The following is a 13477-nucleotide window of genomic DNA, read 5'->3' on the forward strand; positions in this document are numbered from 1 at the left end:
TGCAAACGGTGGCGGGAAAAATACAAAATCAGAAAACCCATCAATTAGTAAAAGTATTACTTCTACTACTTCATCAATTACTCCATATTTTACTATAGAAATTAGAAAACTCCCAATAAAAGCAAACTTTGCTTTTTTGCACAAAAATGCACACACCACGCGCTTAAATCAAGCGCGTTCCATTAGCACTAGTGTTTTTCATCCTAACGCACCCATCCTCTTTCGCTAAATCGCAACCGTTGATATCCTCAAATATCTCTATCAGCGGCTGGATCCTACCTCAACCGTAGACCCGGCTGCACAGGGAATTCTCTCTGCTTGGTAAAACCGAGCCTGACTCAGAATCTGAGGCTCGGAACCTGGGCAAGTTGCTAATTTACTTAAAAAGAGTTATTTATTTTATTTATTTTATTATTGGCTTTTATATCCGAGAGACATGTCTGAAAAACAAAAAAAAAAACTACTCCTGGAGAGAGAAAATAAGCAGTGAACAGTGGAGCGCATATACATACTCATTCATTATATATATGTATTTTTATGTATATTCAGGGGGAGAAAGTAGTTAGCAAATTTGAAGAGAGTTGAAGCGGAGCCAAATTTGCAGTATTTGATCTTCCATTTCATGTATTACCCGGAGTAAGTTGCAAGGAAATTCACACACACACACACACACACGCACTTGTACTCAATTATTTTAGCTCAGATCACTCTGTAAACGGCTGAAGTTGCATTTATATACTGGTTTTTGTGGTCCTGCGCTGCTCAGTATTGAATAATTTGGGGCTTGCTTGAGTATTCGAGTTATGCTGTGTGTAATTTGAGCTTAGATTGCGTTGCTCCTAATTTCTGTCGCAATGGGTTTGGTGTGAATTGTAGTTATCTATTGTTTAGGGCTTCTTCTATTTTTGGAATTCGGGTTCCTCAAGGAAAAATGTAGTTGTTGATGCATGTTTAATCCTGTCGCTGTAGTTGCTTCCTTTTGAACGAGAGCTGAATTAAGTTGATTTTTTCTCGCGGCAATTGAATGAGTGTGTGCCTGTGATTTTCTGTTTTCCGTTTTTTTTTTCTTTCCCACTTTTCTTTTCACATAAGTATGACTCAATTAGGTAATTGTAATTAGGGAAAGTAGTGCATATTTCTGATTTTAGTTTCAGAGAAGTGTAACAGCATTTAAGTTTGGCTATCGTTGCCTTTGTTATTGGAGAATGTCTTGTTAGGGGGGGGTTGGAGAATGTTCAGCCTTCAGCGTGGATATGACTTGACCTGATTGTCTTTGTGCTTTCTACATACTTGTACCAACAATTGCTCAGTCGATCGGAACAACCACGCTTGTGTTTTTTCATTGTCAATGTAACCAATTGAGCAACCTTGTTTTAGCTGTAATTGATTTGAATGACTTTTGGGGCATTTCTTGTTTGTTCCCTCCGCATCCATCAGTTTAAAGCAGTCTCCATTTGTCTCAACGTAATTGTATTTCGGTGCAGTAGGCTCTTCCGAAGAAGTTACCAGGTTCCTGTGACTGGAGATAATTTATGAATGAAAAGATGTTGCAGCGCCAAATCATGTTCAAACAGTTGCAAGAAATGCAGCGAAGACAACAGCTCCAGGAGTTGAGCAACGCTAGAAACCAGAATTATGTAAATCAACTATCATCACTGAAACAGGCATCAGGTGGACAATTTTCTCCCACGGTCAATGGGACGCCAATGCAGGATCCGCGAGGTTTATTTATGACGGGTAACATGATGCAACACGGTGGACCAAATGAATTAGTACTTGGACAAAGTCCTGCTGGCCTGACTCAACCTCATTTAGACATATCTTTATATGGGAATCGTACTCCAACCCTCGACAAGAATTTGAATCAATATTCTCACCTTCACAGCCAGTCTAATCTTTCAACGAATCAGCTGACCAAGAATAATAGTAGCTCTCTGGGAATGGTGACCATGCAGCCTTCAGCTTTCAGTAACTCTTTTATGAGTCAACATTGTAATTTTCCTGCTGATCAAACTAACATGACTGATGTTTCTTTTCATTCTAATCAAGAGAAGAACTTGTTTGGGCAAGTTCCCACCGAAGGTTTAGATAGTGCAGTTTTTCCTGGAAGCTACTCCGAGCAAGGAATAGCAGCTCTGGAATTTGAAGGGAGGCACGAAAATGCAGGTTGGGGTAGGCTTCCTGCTGAAAAAACATCAAACTTTGGCATGTCAGTGGTGGATGATTCCCTAGACCCATTGGAACAAAAGATATTGTATAATACAGATGAAGACAGCTGGGGATCATTCAGCAGATGCAGCAAAGGGAGTACAGGAGGCTTTCCGGGTATGATGGAAAACATGTCTGGCATAGATGGATTGCCTTCTATACAAAGTGGCAGCTGGAGCGCTTTAATGCAATCTGCTCTTGAAGAAACATCTGGAAATGATCCTGGGGTACAAGAAGAATGGAGTGGATTGAGTTTCCAGAATCCAGAACCATCAAATGACAACCAGCACGTGAAGTCGAATGATATCAAAAGGTTGCAAAATAGTTGGGTTAACAGAAACTTGCCAAATGCCGTCTCTCCAAGTTCAAAGCCACAGCAATTGGCCCAGAATTTCAATTCGAACTCCAGCTTTGCTAATTTTCAGCAATCAGGTTACCAGGATCAGAACCAGAAAGAGGAGTATCACTCTGAGTCTTCTCATGCCACTACTCAAAACTCTCCTAGAAGTCTGAGCCTGCTGGCTGACTATAACTCTGAACAGAAGTGCCCCAGTGGAAGGGCACCGGTGATTCAGACATCTTTGCCATTGCCACACATTTGGCCTGTTAAACATAAGGAGAACCCAAATAATGACACACATGACCCTTGCCTGTTGTCACGGACTAATAACAACCAGCCGTTCAAGGAATTCTCTGGTAATAATATGTTACCCTCATCCTTTAGATATGATCTCTTTTCGTACTCAAACTCATGAGCAATTAGAATGTACCGAATTTGCTTGGTTGTTATGAAGGAGAGATGTTGATCTAGATACCTTATTGAAGTTAAGATGCATAAGATAATGATAATCTCACAGGAGAATTGCATTGAAATTTAACTTTGTCCAGGTCAAGAATTCAAAGGTGCTTTTTGGCTTCAAGGAAGTGCATCACATCATGTGCCTGGTGGCATTCAAAAGCCATACGATCAGGTTAACCCGAAAGTCCTTTTTCTGTGCCCTGTTGTATCTCTTCTTCCTCAGCTGAATGTACTTTTTTTCTCTTTGATGTCTTTGTAGTTGAGTGGCAAAATTAGAAAATGCTTAGATGGTCTTACTAGGTCAATATGTTTTTAATTGAATAGACTTAGAATATTGGACCACATTCAATGGTATATTAAGTTCATTAAAAATCTATATCAGCTGGTGTTCTCTTCTTTCCTGAAAGTTCAGTGATTGTTATGTTCTTACAGGTGAACCAGATAAATTCTCATGGGTACTCAGTTGATCCAGAGAACATGACTGCTCCGAGGTAATTACTGCTTACAAGATTTTGTGTGCTATCTGAAATTCTCAACCATCTGAAATTACCACATTATGTGGAAAAACCGATTACATTCACAATCTATTTTTTATTCATTTTGTACTCCTGGTTCAGTGACATTTGCATCTTGGCTCTTTTTCTCTGATGTAAACCTCATATTATCATTTGGGGAACACTCACTCGCCATTCTTTCATTGCAGTGAAAGTATGATTGAGCTACTTAACAAGGAGGATACATCCAACGATCAAGCATCAGTGATGCAATTGAACTTGAAAGACTCAAATCCTACAGAATTTGGTTCAAGTAACACTTCTGGTGCAACTTTCGCCAGACCATGCAGGCCTTCAGATCCTCAAACTTCGACTCACTCAGTTTTCCCATCCTCATCCATGGTTGGTAAAGTAAATATTTGTCATGTAAATATTGACCTTGTCAGGTCCTCCAAGATGGAGATTCCATTTTTCAGATTTCTCATTGTTAGATGTAACAAACTCTTAAATTTCCCTAAATATACACCATTATCTCTCTTTGCAGGCCGCCTCTAGTGCAACGTCTCTATCAAGTCATATTGTGAACAATCATGTTGAAAACCAGCATCCAACTTCACCCTTTCCTAGTCACATGACTCTCAGAAATGCTGAAGCCCCACTTTCTGGGAGCATGTTAGTTGCACAACCCTCTTTGATGTCAGATAGGCTGCAGCATGTGGAATTTCAGATGGGGAAACATACTCAATGGCAGGGTATGTCCTCTCAGCAAGACACAACTTCCCCGAAACCTCTCATATTTTCGTCTCGTTTGTTTGGGTCGCCTGATTCAGCATCTAGCAGTATAAGGACTAGCTCAGAAGCTCCAAATGAACAGCACTATCAGAATTATCCTGAACAAGCATACAATGCAAAACAATATTCAGGGAATTTAGCTGGGCTTGATCAGCGAGTAGAGAAAGGAAGCTCTATTAATGAAGGGTCAACTGATATAAATAGCTCCACATCCCTCAGCAGTGAACTTCAAAAGCAAGAACTTAGAGAGCATGGCTCGGAAGCAGGTGCTATTGGGTCTGGTTCATTGATAGCTGATGATGGTAAGAGCTTTGTTCCTAAACATGATGGTGTAAACTATCAGCATCCAAGTGCCAATCTAGAGGAGCTGCTTTTGAGTAGACATGATTCTAGAATCGAAGGTGTAGCAAAAACTGACTCGAATGCACTATCATGTCTTGGCGCGTATTCATCTGGGGATAATGAGGGATGTAAACTCCCCCATGGGGTCCAAGGCGATCAGTCTGGCAAAGCTTTGTTGACATCTTACCCTCAGAATTTCCAGCAGAATATTCTGTCCCAAAATGATATGATGACATGTTCAGGAGATAGTAACAGAGCTTCTAATGCGGTACATGCATCACAGATCAGTTTTCCAATGGTCCAATCCTGGTTTAAGCAGTATGAGACCTTGAAGAATGGACAGAGGTTGCCAATTTATGATTCAAGAGCTGCAATTTATGCCACGCAGCTATCCTCGGATATGACTCTGGGAAACTTGCAGGATAACAGTTTGAGTATGCAAGTAAATTTGGCTAATGCCAGTCAAGAAAGTGGCTTACTTTCACATGCCTCTGCAAACCCTGTCCTGTATAAACAATTAAACCCCCCTTCTATGTTACCTTCAAATGCCAATCACCAAAGTTTAGCTGTTTCACTAGAGAAGAAACGGAAACTTATTGCATTGACCATGATACCCTGGCACAAGGAAGTTTATCACAATGAGTCGAATCCCCAAGATATCAGGTCTGTAGACCTACTAACAGCTATATCAATGAAGCATCAATTTCTGCTAATTGGAATCTTCTACTTCTTTTCCTTTTTGTACAATCTTTAGAATAAATGGCTGAAGTAGGTTTCTTTCTGTGATAAATATGAACATATAATCTCTGAACTTTCCTTCTATATGGCAGCACCGCTGAGTTATCATGGGCACAAGCTGCAAACAGAAGAGAAGAAGAGGTGAGGTCTTTTTGCTTATAAATGCCAAAATATTATGTTTATGGATCATTATCTATTAGTAATGCTATTACTCTCCAATATCTTAGGTGATATCTGAGGCTGAAATTATAGAGGAGTTGCACCCAGTGATTCAAGCAAAAAGACGGCTGATTTGCTGTACACAACTTATGCAGCAAGTCTTTCGACCTGCACCATCAGTTATTATTTGTATGGATTCCAGTTCAAATTGTGATTATATAGCATATTATGCTGCTAGATTAGCATTAGGAGATGCATGTAGCTTGACCAGCCAATTGCCTCTCAACTCCATGGATGTGTAAGAGTTGCACTTGTTTTTATGTTTTCTTTCTAAATGAAAATCACTTCCGTTTTTTAATCCCAAAGGTTGAGTTTGTATTGGATATTAACTTACTTATTTCTTGTTGATTGTAATGTTCAGGTCAGATTCACATGACAAACCTAAAACTTCAAGGAGAGCAGATGCGTGCAAGTTCTCAAAAGTCGTGGAAGGTATTATTTGTCGAGCAAAGACGCTTCAAGATGATTTAATGAGGTAGGGGCATAATCTACTCCTCATTACATCTTTATCTCTGATGCTACATAAATGTAGACCACATGAGCAATATTTTAACTGGCCTGGTGCTGAAAATGCCTGATGATGCCAAATAGAATTGGTATATAATTGATTTGTAACCTTGTGAGTGCACCTCATGTGATAAACGTGATGATTATGTGCCCTAACATTCATGGATTTGATAAGCTGTGTATGTGAAAAGCTTGATTCTATAGGTTTAGCTGACTTTGATTTTGGATAAGGCCCCCCATTGATTTGATGCATATTTTTAGTTGGTACTGTATTGAATGCAAATTTGATGACGCAGACTGGAAAAAAGTTTATCGAGTGTAGACATCAAAGTGGAAACCCAGGAATTGGAGAAATTTTCTACCATCAACCGCTTCGTGAAGTTCCACATCAGGGCACATCCGAGTTCAGCAGCCTCCTCCGGCACATCAACTTTGCACAAAATGCTCCCTCAAAGATTCGTAGTAGGGCGTCCAATGCCTGAGATATTACCAGAAGGAGTGGACTGTCTTTCCTTGTAATCTGAAACGAAATAGAAACATTCTACACAAGGTGCTCCTTATACGAAGATCTGTGGTTTTGTGACCAATAAAAGTTGACCGGATGAGACAAAATTCCATGGAGATGAATACAAGTTAGACCAGGTGACCTCTAACCTAAGGTGGATCCTTTCACAATTTTTGAGGAAGTATATAATGATATATTGATCTTGTTATGTCTGCATAAAAAATTTAGGTGGATGATGTAGGAGAGAGCATGCTATTGTACGGATTTAGTAATGATTTGTATGAATGCACTTTTATTATACCGTTAAATTTTAACCCCATCTATATTCCATTTCGCACTTAAAATGTACTTCCTCCGTCCCAACTAAGTTGAGTCGTATTCCTCTTTGGAATGTCCCAACTAAGTTGAGTTATTTCTTTTTATAACAAAAAAAATAAAACATCCAATCAATCTTACTTTATTCCATTACTTACTTTACTCTTATCTCGCCTATTTTATTCCTTTTCTCCTACTTTTCAATACGATTTCTTAATCTCCGTGCCCAAAAGTTTTGTATCAACTTAGTCGGGGTGGACGGCGGAGGGAGTATATGTTGGTTTCTTGAAATTCATGATGTTTATTTTGTTTGAGGTTGTTTCCGACCGAGATTTTGTGGGCCCAGAGCCTGAATCCAAATGTTATTATCAGCATAAAGATATAGATATGGTCTTCACAACATAAAAAGAATTCTTTTGTTGGATTTCACTGTACTAGATTCTACTTCTCTCTCACTCGCTCACTAAAGATACTCAAAGATTCCGGTGCTGATGAAACAGAGATTTAATTTCTCCACTCTTGTCAGCATCACAGGAACATCTGATTGCGTCTTATGTGAGAGAGAGAGGTTTTTTTTGCATTCTGTTGTACCAAACCAAATACTCCACTATCATTGCTTAGAGCACCCGCAACGCGGGCCGTGGGCATTCCGCGTTTCGTTCCTCCGGAACGAAACCGTAGCGGAACGCGTTGCGGAGCTACGTTTCGTCACGGTTCCGTGCCCATGCCGTCCCGGGTGCCGTCGGCACGAGACGCGGCACGGTCTGTGCCACCACGCGCTTCGGCGACGTGGCTCTCTCCGCGACGTGCGTGACGCCCACTCGCTACCCCGCGAGTGGGCGTCGTCACGATGACGCAATAATTTGATTTTTTTTTAAAAAAAATCAAATTTAAAAAAAAATACTTTTATTTATAAAAATTGTTTTTATAATTAAAAACAATTTTTACAAATAAATGAATACAAGAAATTCGTAATATCCCATATATATTTGATGGAATTGCGAATTTATGAAACCATTCTTGGTTGTTTCTCTTTTATAGAGACAACCTTGAATGTTTTATGTTCCACTTTCGATGTGGGACAAACTCATTCTTGGTTGTTTCTCTTTTATAGATACAATCTTGAATGTTTTATGTTCCACTTTCGATGTGGGACAAACTCATTCTTGGTTGTTTCTCTTTTATAGAGACATCCTTGAATGTTTTATGTTTCACTTTCGATGTGAGATAAAATCATTCTTGGTGGTTTCTCTTTTATAGAGACATCCTTGAATGTATTATGTTTCACTTTCGATGTGGGACAAACTCATTCTTGGTTGTTTCTCTTTTATAGATACAACCTTGAATGTTTTTATGTTTCACTTTCGATGTGGGACAACTCATTCTTGGTTGTTTCTCTTTTATAGATACAACCTTGAATGTTTTATGTTCCACTTTTGATGTGGGATAAAATCATTCTTGGTTGTTTCTCTTTTATAGAGACATCCTTGAATGTTTTATGTTTCACTTTCGATGTGGGACAAACTCATTCTTGGTTGTTTCTCTTTTATAGATACAACCTTGAATGTTTTATGTTCCACTTTCGATGTGGGATAAAATCATTCTTGGTGGTTTCTCTTTTATAGATACAACCTTGAATGTTTTTATGTTTCACTTTCGATGTGGGACAAACTCATTCTTGGTTGTTTCTCTTTTATAGATACAACCTTGAATGTTTTTATGTTTCACTTTCGATGTGGGACAACTCATTCTTGGTTGTTTCTCTTTTATAGATACAACCTTGAATGTTTTATGTTCCACTTTTGATGTGGGATAAAATCATTCTTGGTTATTTCTCTTTTATAGAGACAACCTTGAATGTTTTATGTTCCACTTTCGATGTGGGATAAAATCATCCTTGGTTGTTTCTCTTTTATAGAGACATCCTTGAACGATTTTGTCCCACATCGAAAGTGAAACATAAAACATTTAAGGATGTCTTTATAAAATTGTATTTTAAATTATGTCATTTTTTTTAGGATTTTAATTATGTCTTTTTTTTATTTTTTTGAATTTTAAGTTGTATTTATATTTTATGTTGTAATGTTATTTTAATTTTAATGAAGTGTGTTTGTTTTAATTGAATTGGATTGGAAATAAAAATAAAAAATGAAATTGAATGAATAGTAATTTAAGGAACGGTTAAGGAACGGATAAGAAACGGAGGGTTGCAGGTTCCGTTCCTTAGTTAAGGAATGGAGTAAAAAAGTACAGTGGGGCCCTCAAATAGTGGTTTAAGGAACGAGATAGGAACGGTATAGGAACAGCGTTGTGGATGGCCTTATCCATTGGAATGTGCGAGTTGTGAAAATGAGGAGAAAACAAATCTTTGGTCAATTTTGTGCATGATAATAATAATGTTTTGGGATTGGTGGGCACTGGGCACAGGTTGGCTAGTACAATAATTCTTCAACCCTTTGCTTTTGGCGGCTTACAGATGCTGTCTCAACTCCACAAACATAAACATTCACTTCAAATTTTTTTTTAATTTGCTTTTATTTCCTGCCAACTCCTGCCACACTTAATAATTTCATATACCAAAATCATATTTTTCCTTTTATCTCATATACTATCAGTCAGTCAAATATTATGTACCATGTCATGTTCCTATTTGGAAGATATCCTAATTATCTTATTTCGAACATGATTTACCATATCACTTTTTAATTATTGAAATACTATCTTATTTCAACATGATTATTTTATCTTAAGTTAGATTTCGTCAAACATGATATACCAAATCTATTTTTGTCTTTTTCTATTAGAGCATCTCCAATAGCAGCGAGCGCACCGGCTAGCCGATTCATGGCGCTTGCCGGTCCGCTCGCCGAACCATTGCAGCAGGTCAGTGCCAAATCGGCGAGAAAAACGGCGAGCGCATGCGATTCCCGAGCGCTCGGTGATGCGCTCGCCAATCTCTTGGCCACCATTGCAGGCGTCAGATCGGCGAGCGGGATTTTTTTTTAATTTTCGAAACACTATATATACGCGATCTGCACGTCATTTTCATTTGCACCACTTGTTTTAACGAGTTTTCTCTCTATCTTAATTTCCGTACAAGATCAACAACGCGAAATGGAGCACAACAACGAGCCTACTCCACGGACGAGCGGATCTCAAACTCCGACGGTACCCACGGGAGGTGGATGGGGTCCGATGCCCGGGTACTACTACCCTTGGCAGCAGATGATGCCCGGGGTGGCATCCGGGGGTGGTATGCCGGGATGGCAGGGGATGTCGGGGGGTCTGGGCGGGCAGGGGGGACCGGGGATGCAACCCCCTATGCCGATGTTGCCGGGGTGGACACCCGAGATGCAGATGACGCCAAGGTACCCGGGGATGCAGGAGACGCCGGGGGGTGGGGGACAATGTCTATCGCCCCAGTTTTGATTTTGTTACTGCTTCTTCGCACACATCGACCCCAACAGAGACGCAGTTCACTGGGATTGAGACTTTCTCCCTAGAGGAGTTGGGGATAGATCTCGGGGATGCGGACACTCCCGTTCAAACGGGGGGGAGGGGGTAGGGCGGGGTCGGGGCGCGCCCAAGAAGAAGAAGGGGAAGAGGGTGGTCGGCGAGTCGTCGTAGCCAGTTGGTGACGACAGCTCGGCACGGAGGAAGTGGACGGACGCGGAGAACGTCGCACTATCCAAGGCGTGGGTGAGTGTTTGTGTTGATCCCCTCGCCTCGAACAATCTGAGGATCGTCAACTTGTGGGCTAAGATATCAGCAGCCTACAAGACATTTTGCCCGGAGGGGAGGCCACGCAGCGGGGAGGAGTGCCGGAAGGGGTGGGACCGAATCCGGCAAGGGGTCTTCCGATTTTTGAGCTTGTACACCAACGCCCTCCGAATGCAGTCCAGTGGCCAAACTGACGAGGACTGCAGGAGGATGGCGGAGAAAGAGTTCCCCGTGCCCGGGCTTTACAAGGAGTTCACCTATTGGAACTGCTACCTGGTGCTAATGGACTCCGAGAAGTTTCGGGCAGGAGTTGATGCTGGCTGGCCGAAGAAGCAGCGCCTGAACTATACCGGTGACTACGCCGGCGGCAGCAGCGGCGGTTCCCACGACCTCCCCGAAGATGCTCAGGAGACCCCGTCACCTCGCGCGTTTACTTGCCGCACTCGCCTAGTTGGTCAAAGGCGGGTGCAACGGGCTCGCCAGAGGTCCGAGGAGGTCCAGTCGCCATCCCCCACTGTTGGCAGCCCGACAGTCGACCTCGTTTTCTTGGCGCGTCAACAAACGCGGGCTCAGATGTACAAGGTAATAACTGACTGGAAGAATGCCACTGACCCCGAGGAGAAGAGTTTTTTCACGCACTGCTCGTGAGTATGCAAGCCGATTTGATTGCCGCCGCGGCATAGGTGGGGGGCTTTGACGCAGGCTCAGATGCCGCGGATTTGGGGGTCCCGGATAGCGGCGACAATGGCATCGATGGCGGCGACGACGGCGAGGCGTGAGGCGGAGGCGGGGGGGCTCGTGCGTGGAGTAGGAGTTTTTTTTAAAAATTAATGTAAATTTTTGTTGTTAATGTACTTTTTTTAATTTTAATATTATTATTGAATTTTCCCGTATATGTGTCATAAATTTAATTCTGTATTTTATGTGATTGTTAATTATTTATTTTTAATAATTTTGTTTATTGTGGCTGGGCTATGACTGGGCTATTGGTTGTCCAATTGCTTGTCCTGATAATGTGGCAGAAGGGGTTTTAGTGCTGATGATGTGGTAGGAGGAGTTTGTAGCTGAGCTATGACTGAGCTATTCTTATTAGAGATGCTCATACAACTTCAATAATATTTTATTATGTACTACTTGACTATGTTCCATCATGCTTTGAATGTATTGTGATATAGAAAAGTACAAGTGCACGTATTGTTCATTATTTGTATAGAAAATGTGTATTTTATTATGTACTACTTGACTATGTTCCATCATGCTTTGAATGTATTGTGATATAGAAAAGTACAAGTGCACATATTGTTCATTATTTGTATAGAAAATGTACATTGCATGTTCAATGTGTGTGCAAATATAGGTATATTACAGTATGTAATGCAATATTGTCCTCAATATCCCAAATTTCGTAGGATACACATTTCCCACATAATATCCATTTCAATTCAAGTAATATACTCATATTTTTTGTTGAAATATGTTATATCGTGTCAACATATGATGTAACAAAATTTTCATAATAAAAGTACAAATAATAAATCAAAGACCATCTGATGTCCTTTTTCAGCCAAATTAATAATGCGTGTCCTCGTCGTAATACATCTCCATCAAAAACTACTATATGCTTCTTATTTGCTGCATTGAATACTATAATCAGATAAGCCAATTTTCAATGTATGAGTCAGCTGTCAGCGCAACCAAACTATTTTGAATTCCACTACGAATAACACCATACATCATTATTTCTATCATGCACAAATATTAGGCCTTCCGCAACGCGTCCCTTAGCCGTCACTTATCTCGTCCCGGAGTGACGGAACGGTTAAGGGACGGCGTTGCAACCTTCCGTCTCCATCCCGTCACGGAGAAACGCCCGTCCTGGAGGGACAGTTCGCAAGACGTCTCGCCACGCGCGTTAGCGAAGTGGCAAGCTCCGGTTCGTCCGTGACGCTCACTCGCCGGCCCGCGAGTGGGTGTCGTTTTTATCCCGAAAAATGATTTTTTTTTGTTTTTTCATAAAAAATTTAGGAAAAATTCAAAAATTAAAAAAAATCCCAAAAAATATACTAGCCGTTTATAGGCTTTTTTTTGCAAATTTTTAATTTTTTTAATTTTTTTAAGCCTCCAATCACTTCTATAAATATCAAATCATTCTCACAATATGTTTTTTATTTAAATTATGTATTTTTAATTTTTTAGGATTTTATTAATGAGGTTTTAAATTTTTTAGAATTTTAAGTTGTAATTTTATTTTATTTTTAATGAAGTGTGTTTTTTTAATTGAATTTGGTTGGAAATAAAAATAAAAAATGAAATTGAATGAATAGTAATTTAAGGGACGATTAAGGGACGGGGGTTGCATGTTCTGTCCTTTAGTTAAGGGATGAAGTAAAAAAGTATAGAGGGGCCCGCGAATAGTAATTTAAGGGACGATTTAATGACAGCGTTGTGGATGACCTTAGTAATACATCATACTCCGTATACTATATTTTCTCCCAATTATGTCCATTATATAGAAGCTAATGTTTTACATTAGAAATCCCAAGTAGTTAGGCCTAAACTTTTAATTCCGAACTTTCTGTATAATAGAAGCCCATCTCGTCAATTTGATCCGGTAAAAGTTTTGATAACTAGAGCCCAACTTGATTAATCAGGTTAATTGGAGTGACATATTAAGAGATTTTTTTTTAATATTGAGAATTCATATATAGGAGTTTTAATAATACCCAAGATAAATCTTACGGAGTAATTAAAATTTATAAGGAACTGTTTTGATTTACTTTATCTACATATAATATTTACAGTGCCCTAGGATAATCTCAAAACTATAATATGAATATT

General features: G+C 39.9%; 1 protein-coding gene across 2 annotated transcripts; it reads left to right on the plus strand.

Annotated features, from left to right (window-relative positions):
- The first annotated feature begins 462 nt into the window (after positions 1 to 462).
- On the plus strand, positions 463 to 6927 carry LOC121808296. Of its 2 annotated transcripts, none has more exons than XM_042208704.1 (10): positions 463 to 636; positions 1485 to 2904; positions 3097 to 3179; positions 3440 to 3498; positions 3711 to 3903; positions 4046 to 5298; positions 5466 to 5514; positions 5601 to 5830; positions 5954 to 6067; positions 6396 to 6927. In XM_042208704.1, the coding sequence occupies exons 2-10, from the start codon at positions 1533 to 1535 to the stop codon at positions 6616 to 6618; spliced, it is 3576 nt and encodes a 1191-aa protein (XP_042064638.1). In that variant the 5' UTR covers positions 463 to 636; positions 1485 to 1532; the 3' UTR covers positions 6619 to 6927. The 2 variants fall into 2 exon arrangements, with proteins under 2 accessions (XP_042064638.1, XP_042064639.1); XM_042208705.1 differs by having other exon boundaries at positions 1488 to 2904.
- The last annotated feature ends 6550 nt before the right edge of the window (positions 6928 to 13477 follow it).

This window comes from Salvia splendens, chromosome 6 (assembly GCF_004379255.2).
Source record: "Salvia splendens isolate huo1 chromosome 6, SspV2, whole genome shotgun sequence".
Taxonomy (NCBI): Eukaryota; Viridiplantae; Streptophyta; class Magnoliopsida; order Lamiales; family Lamiaceae; genus Salvia; species Salvia splendens.

Bases quoted from the DNA above. Each gene is read 5' to 3' on its own strand.
- LOC121808296 (XM_042208704.1), top strand. From the start codon at position 1,533: ATGAATGAAAAGATGTTGCAGCGCCAAATCATGTTCAAACAGTTGCAA. The intron at 5,299-5,465 runs GTCTGTAGACCT...TCTATATGGCAG, and splicing joins TCGAATCCCCAAGATATCAG to CACCGCTGAGTTATCATGGG. The intron at 5,831-5,953 runs GTAAGAGTTGCA...TGTAATGTTCAG, and splicing joins CCTCTCAACTCCATGGATGT to GTCAGATTCACATGACAAAC.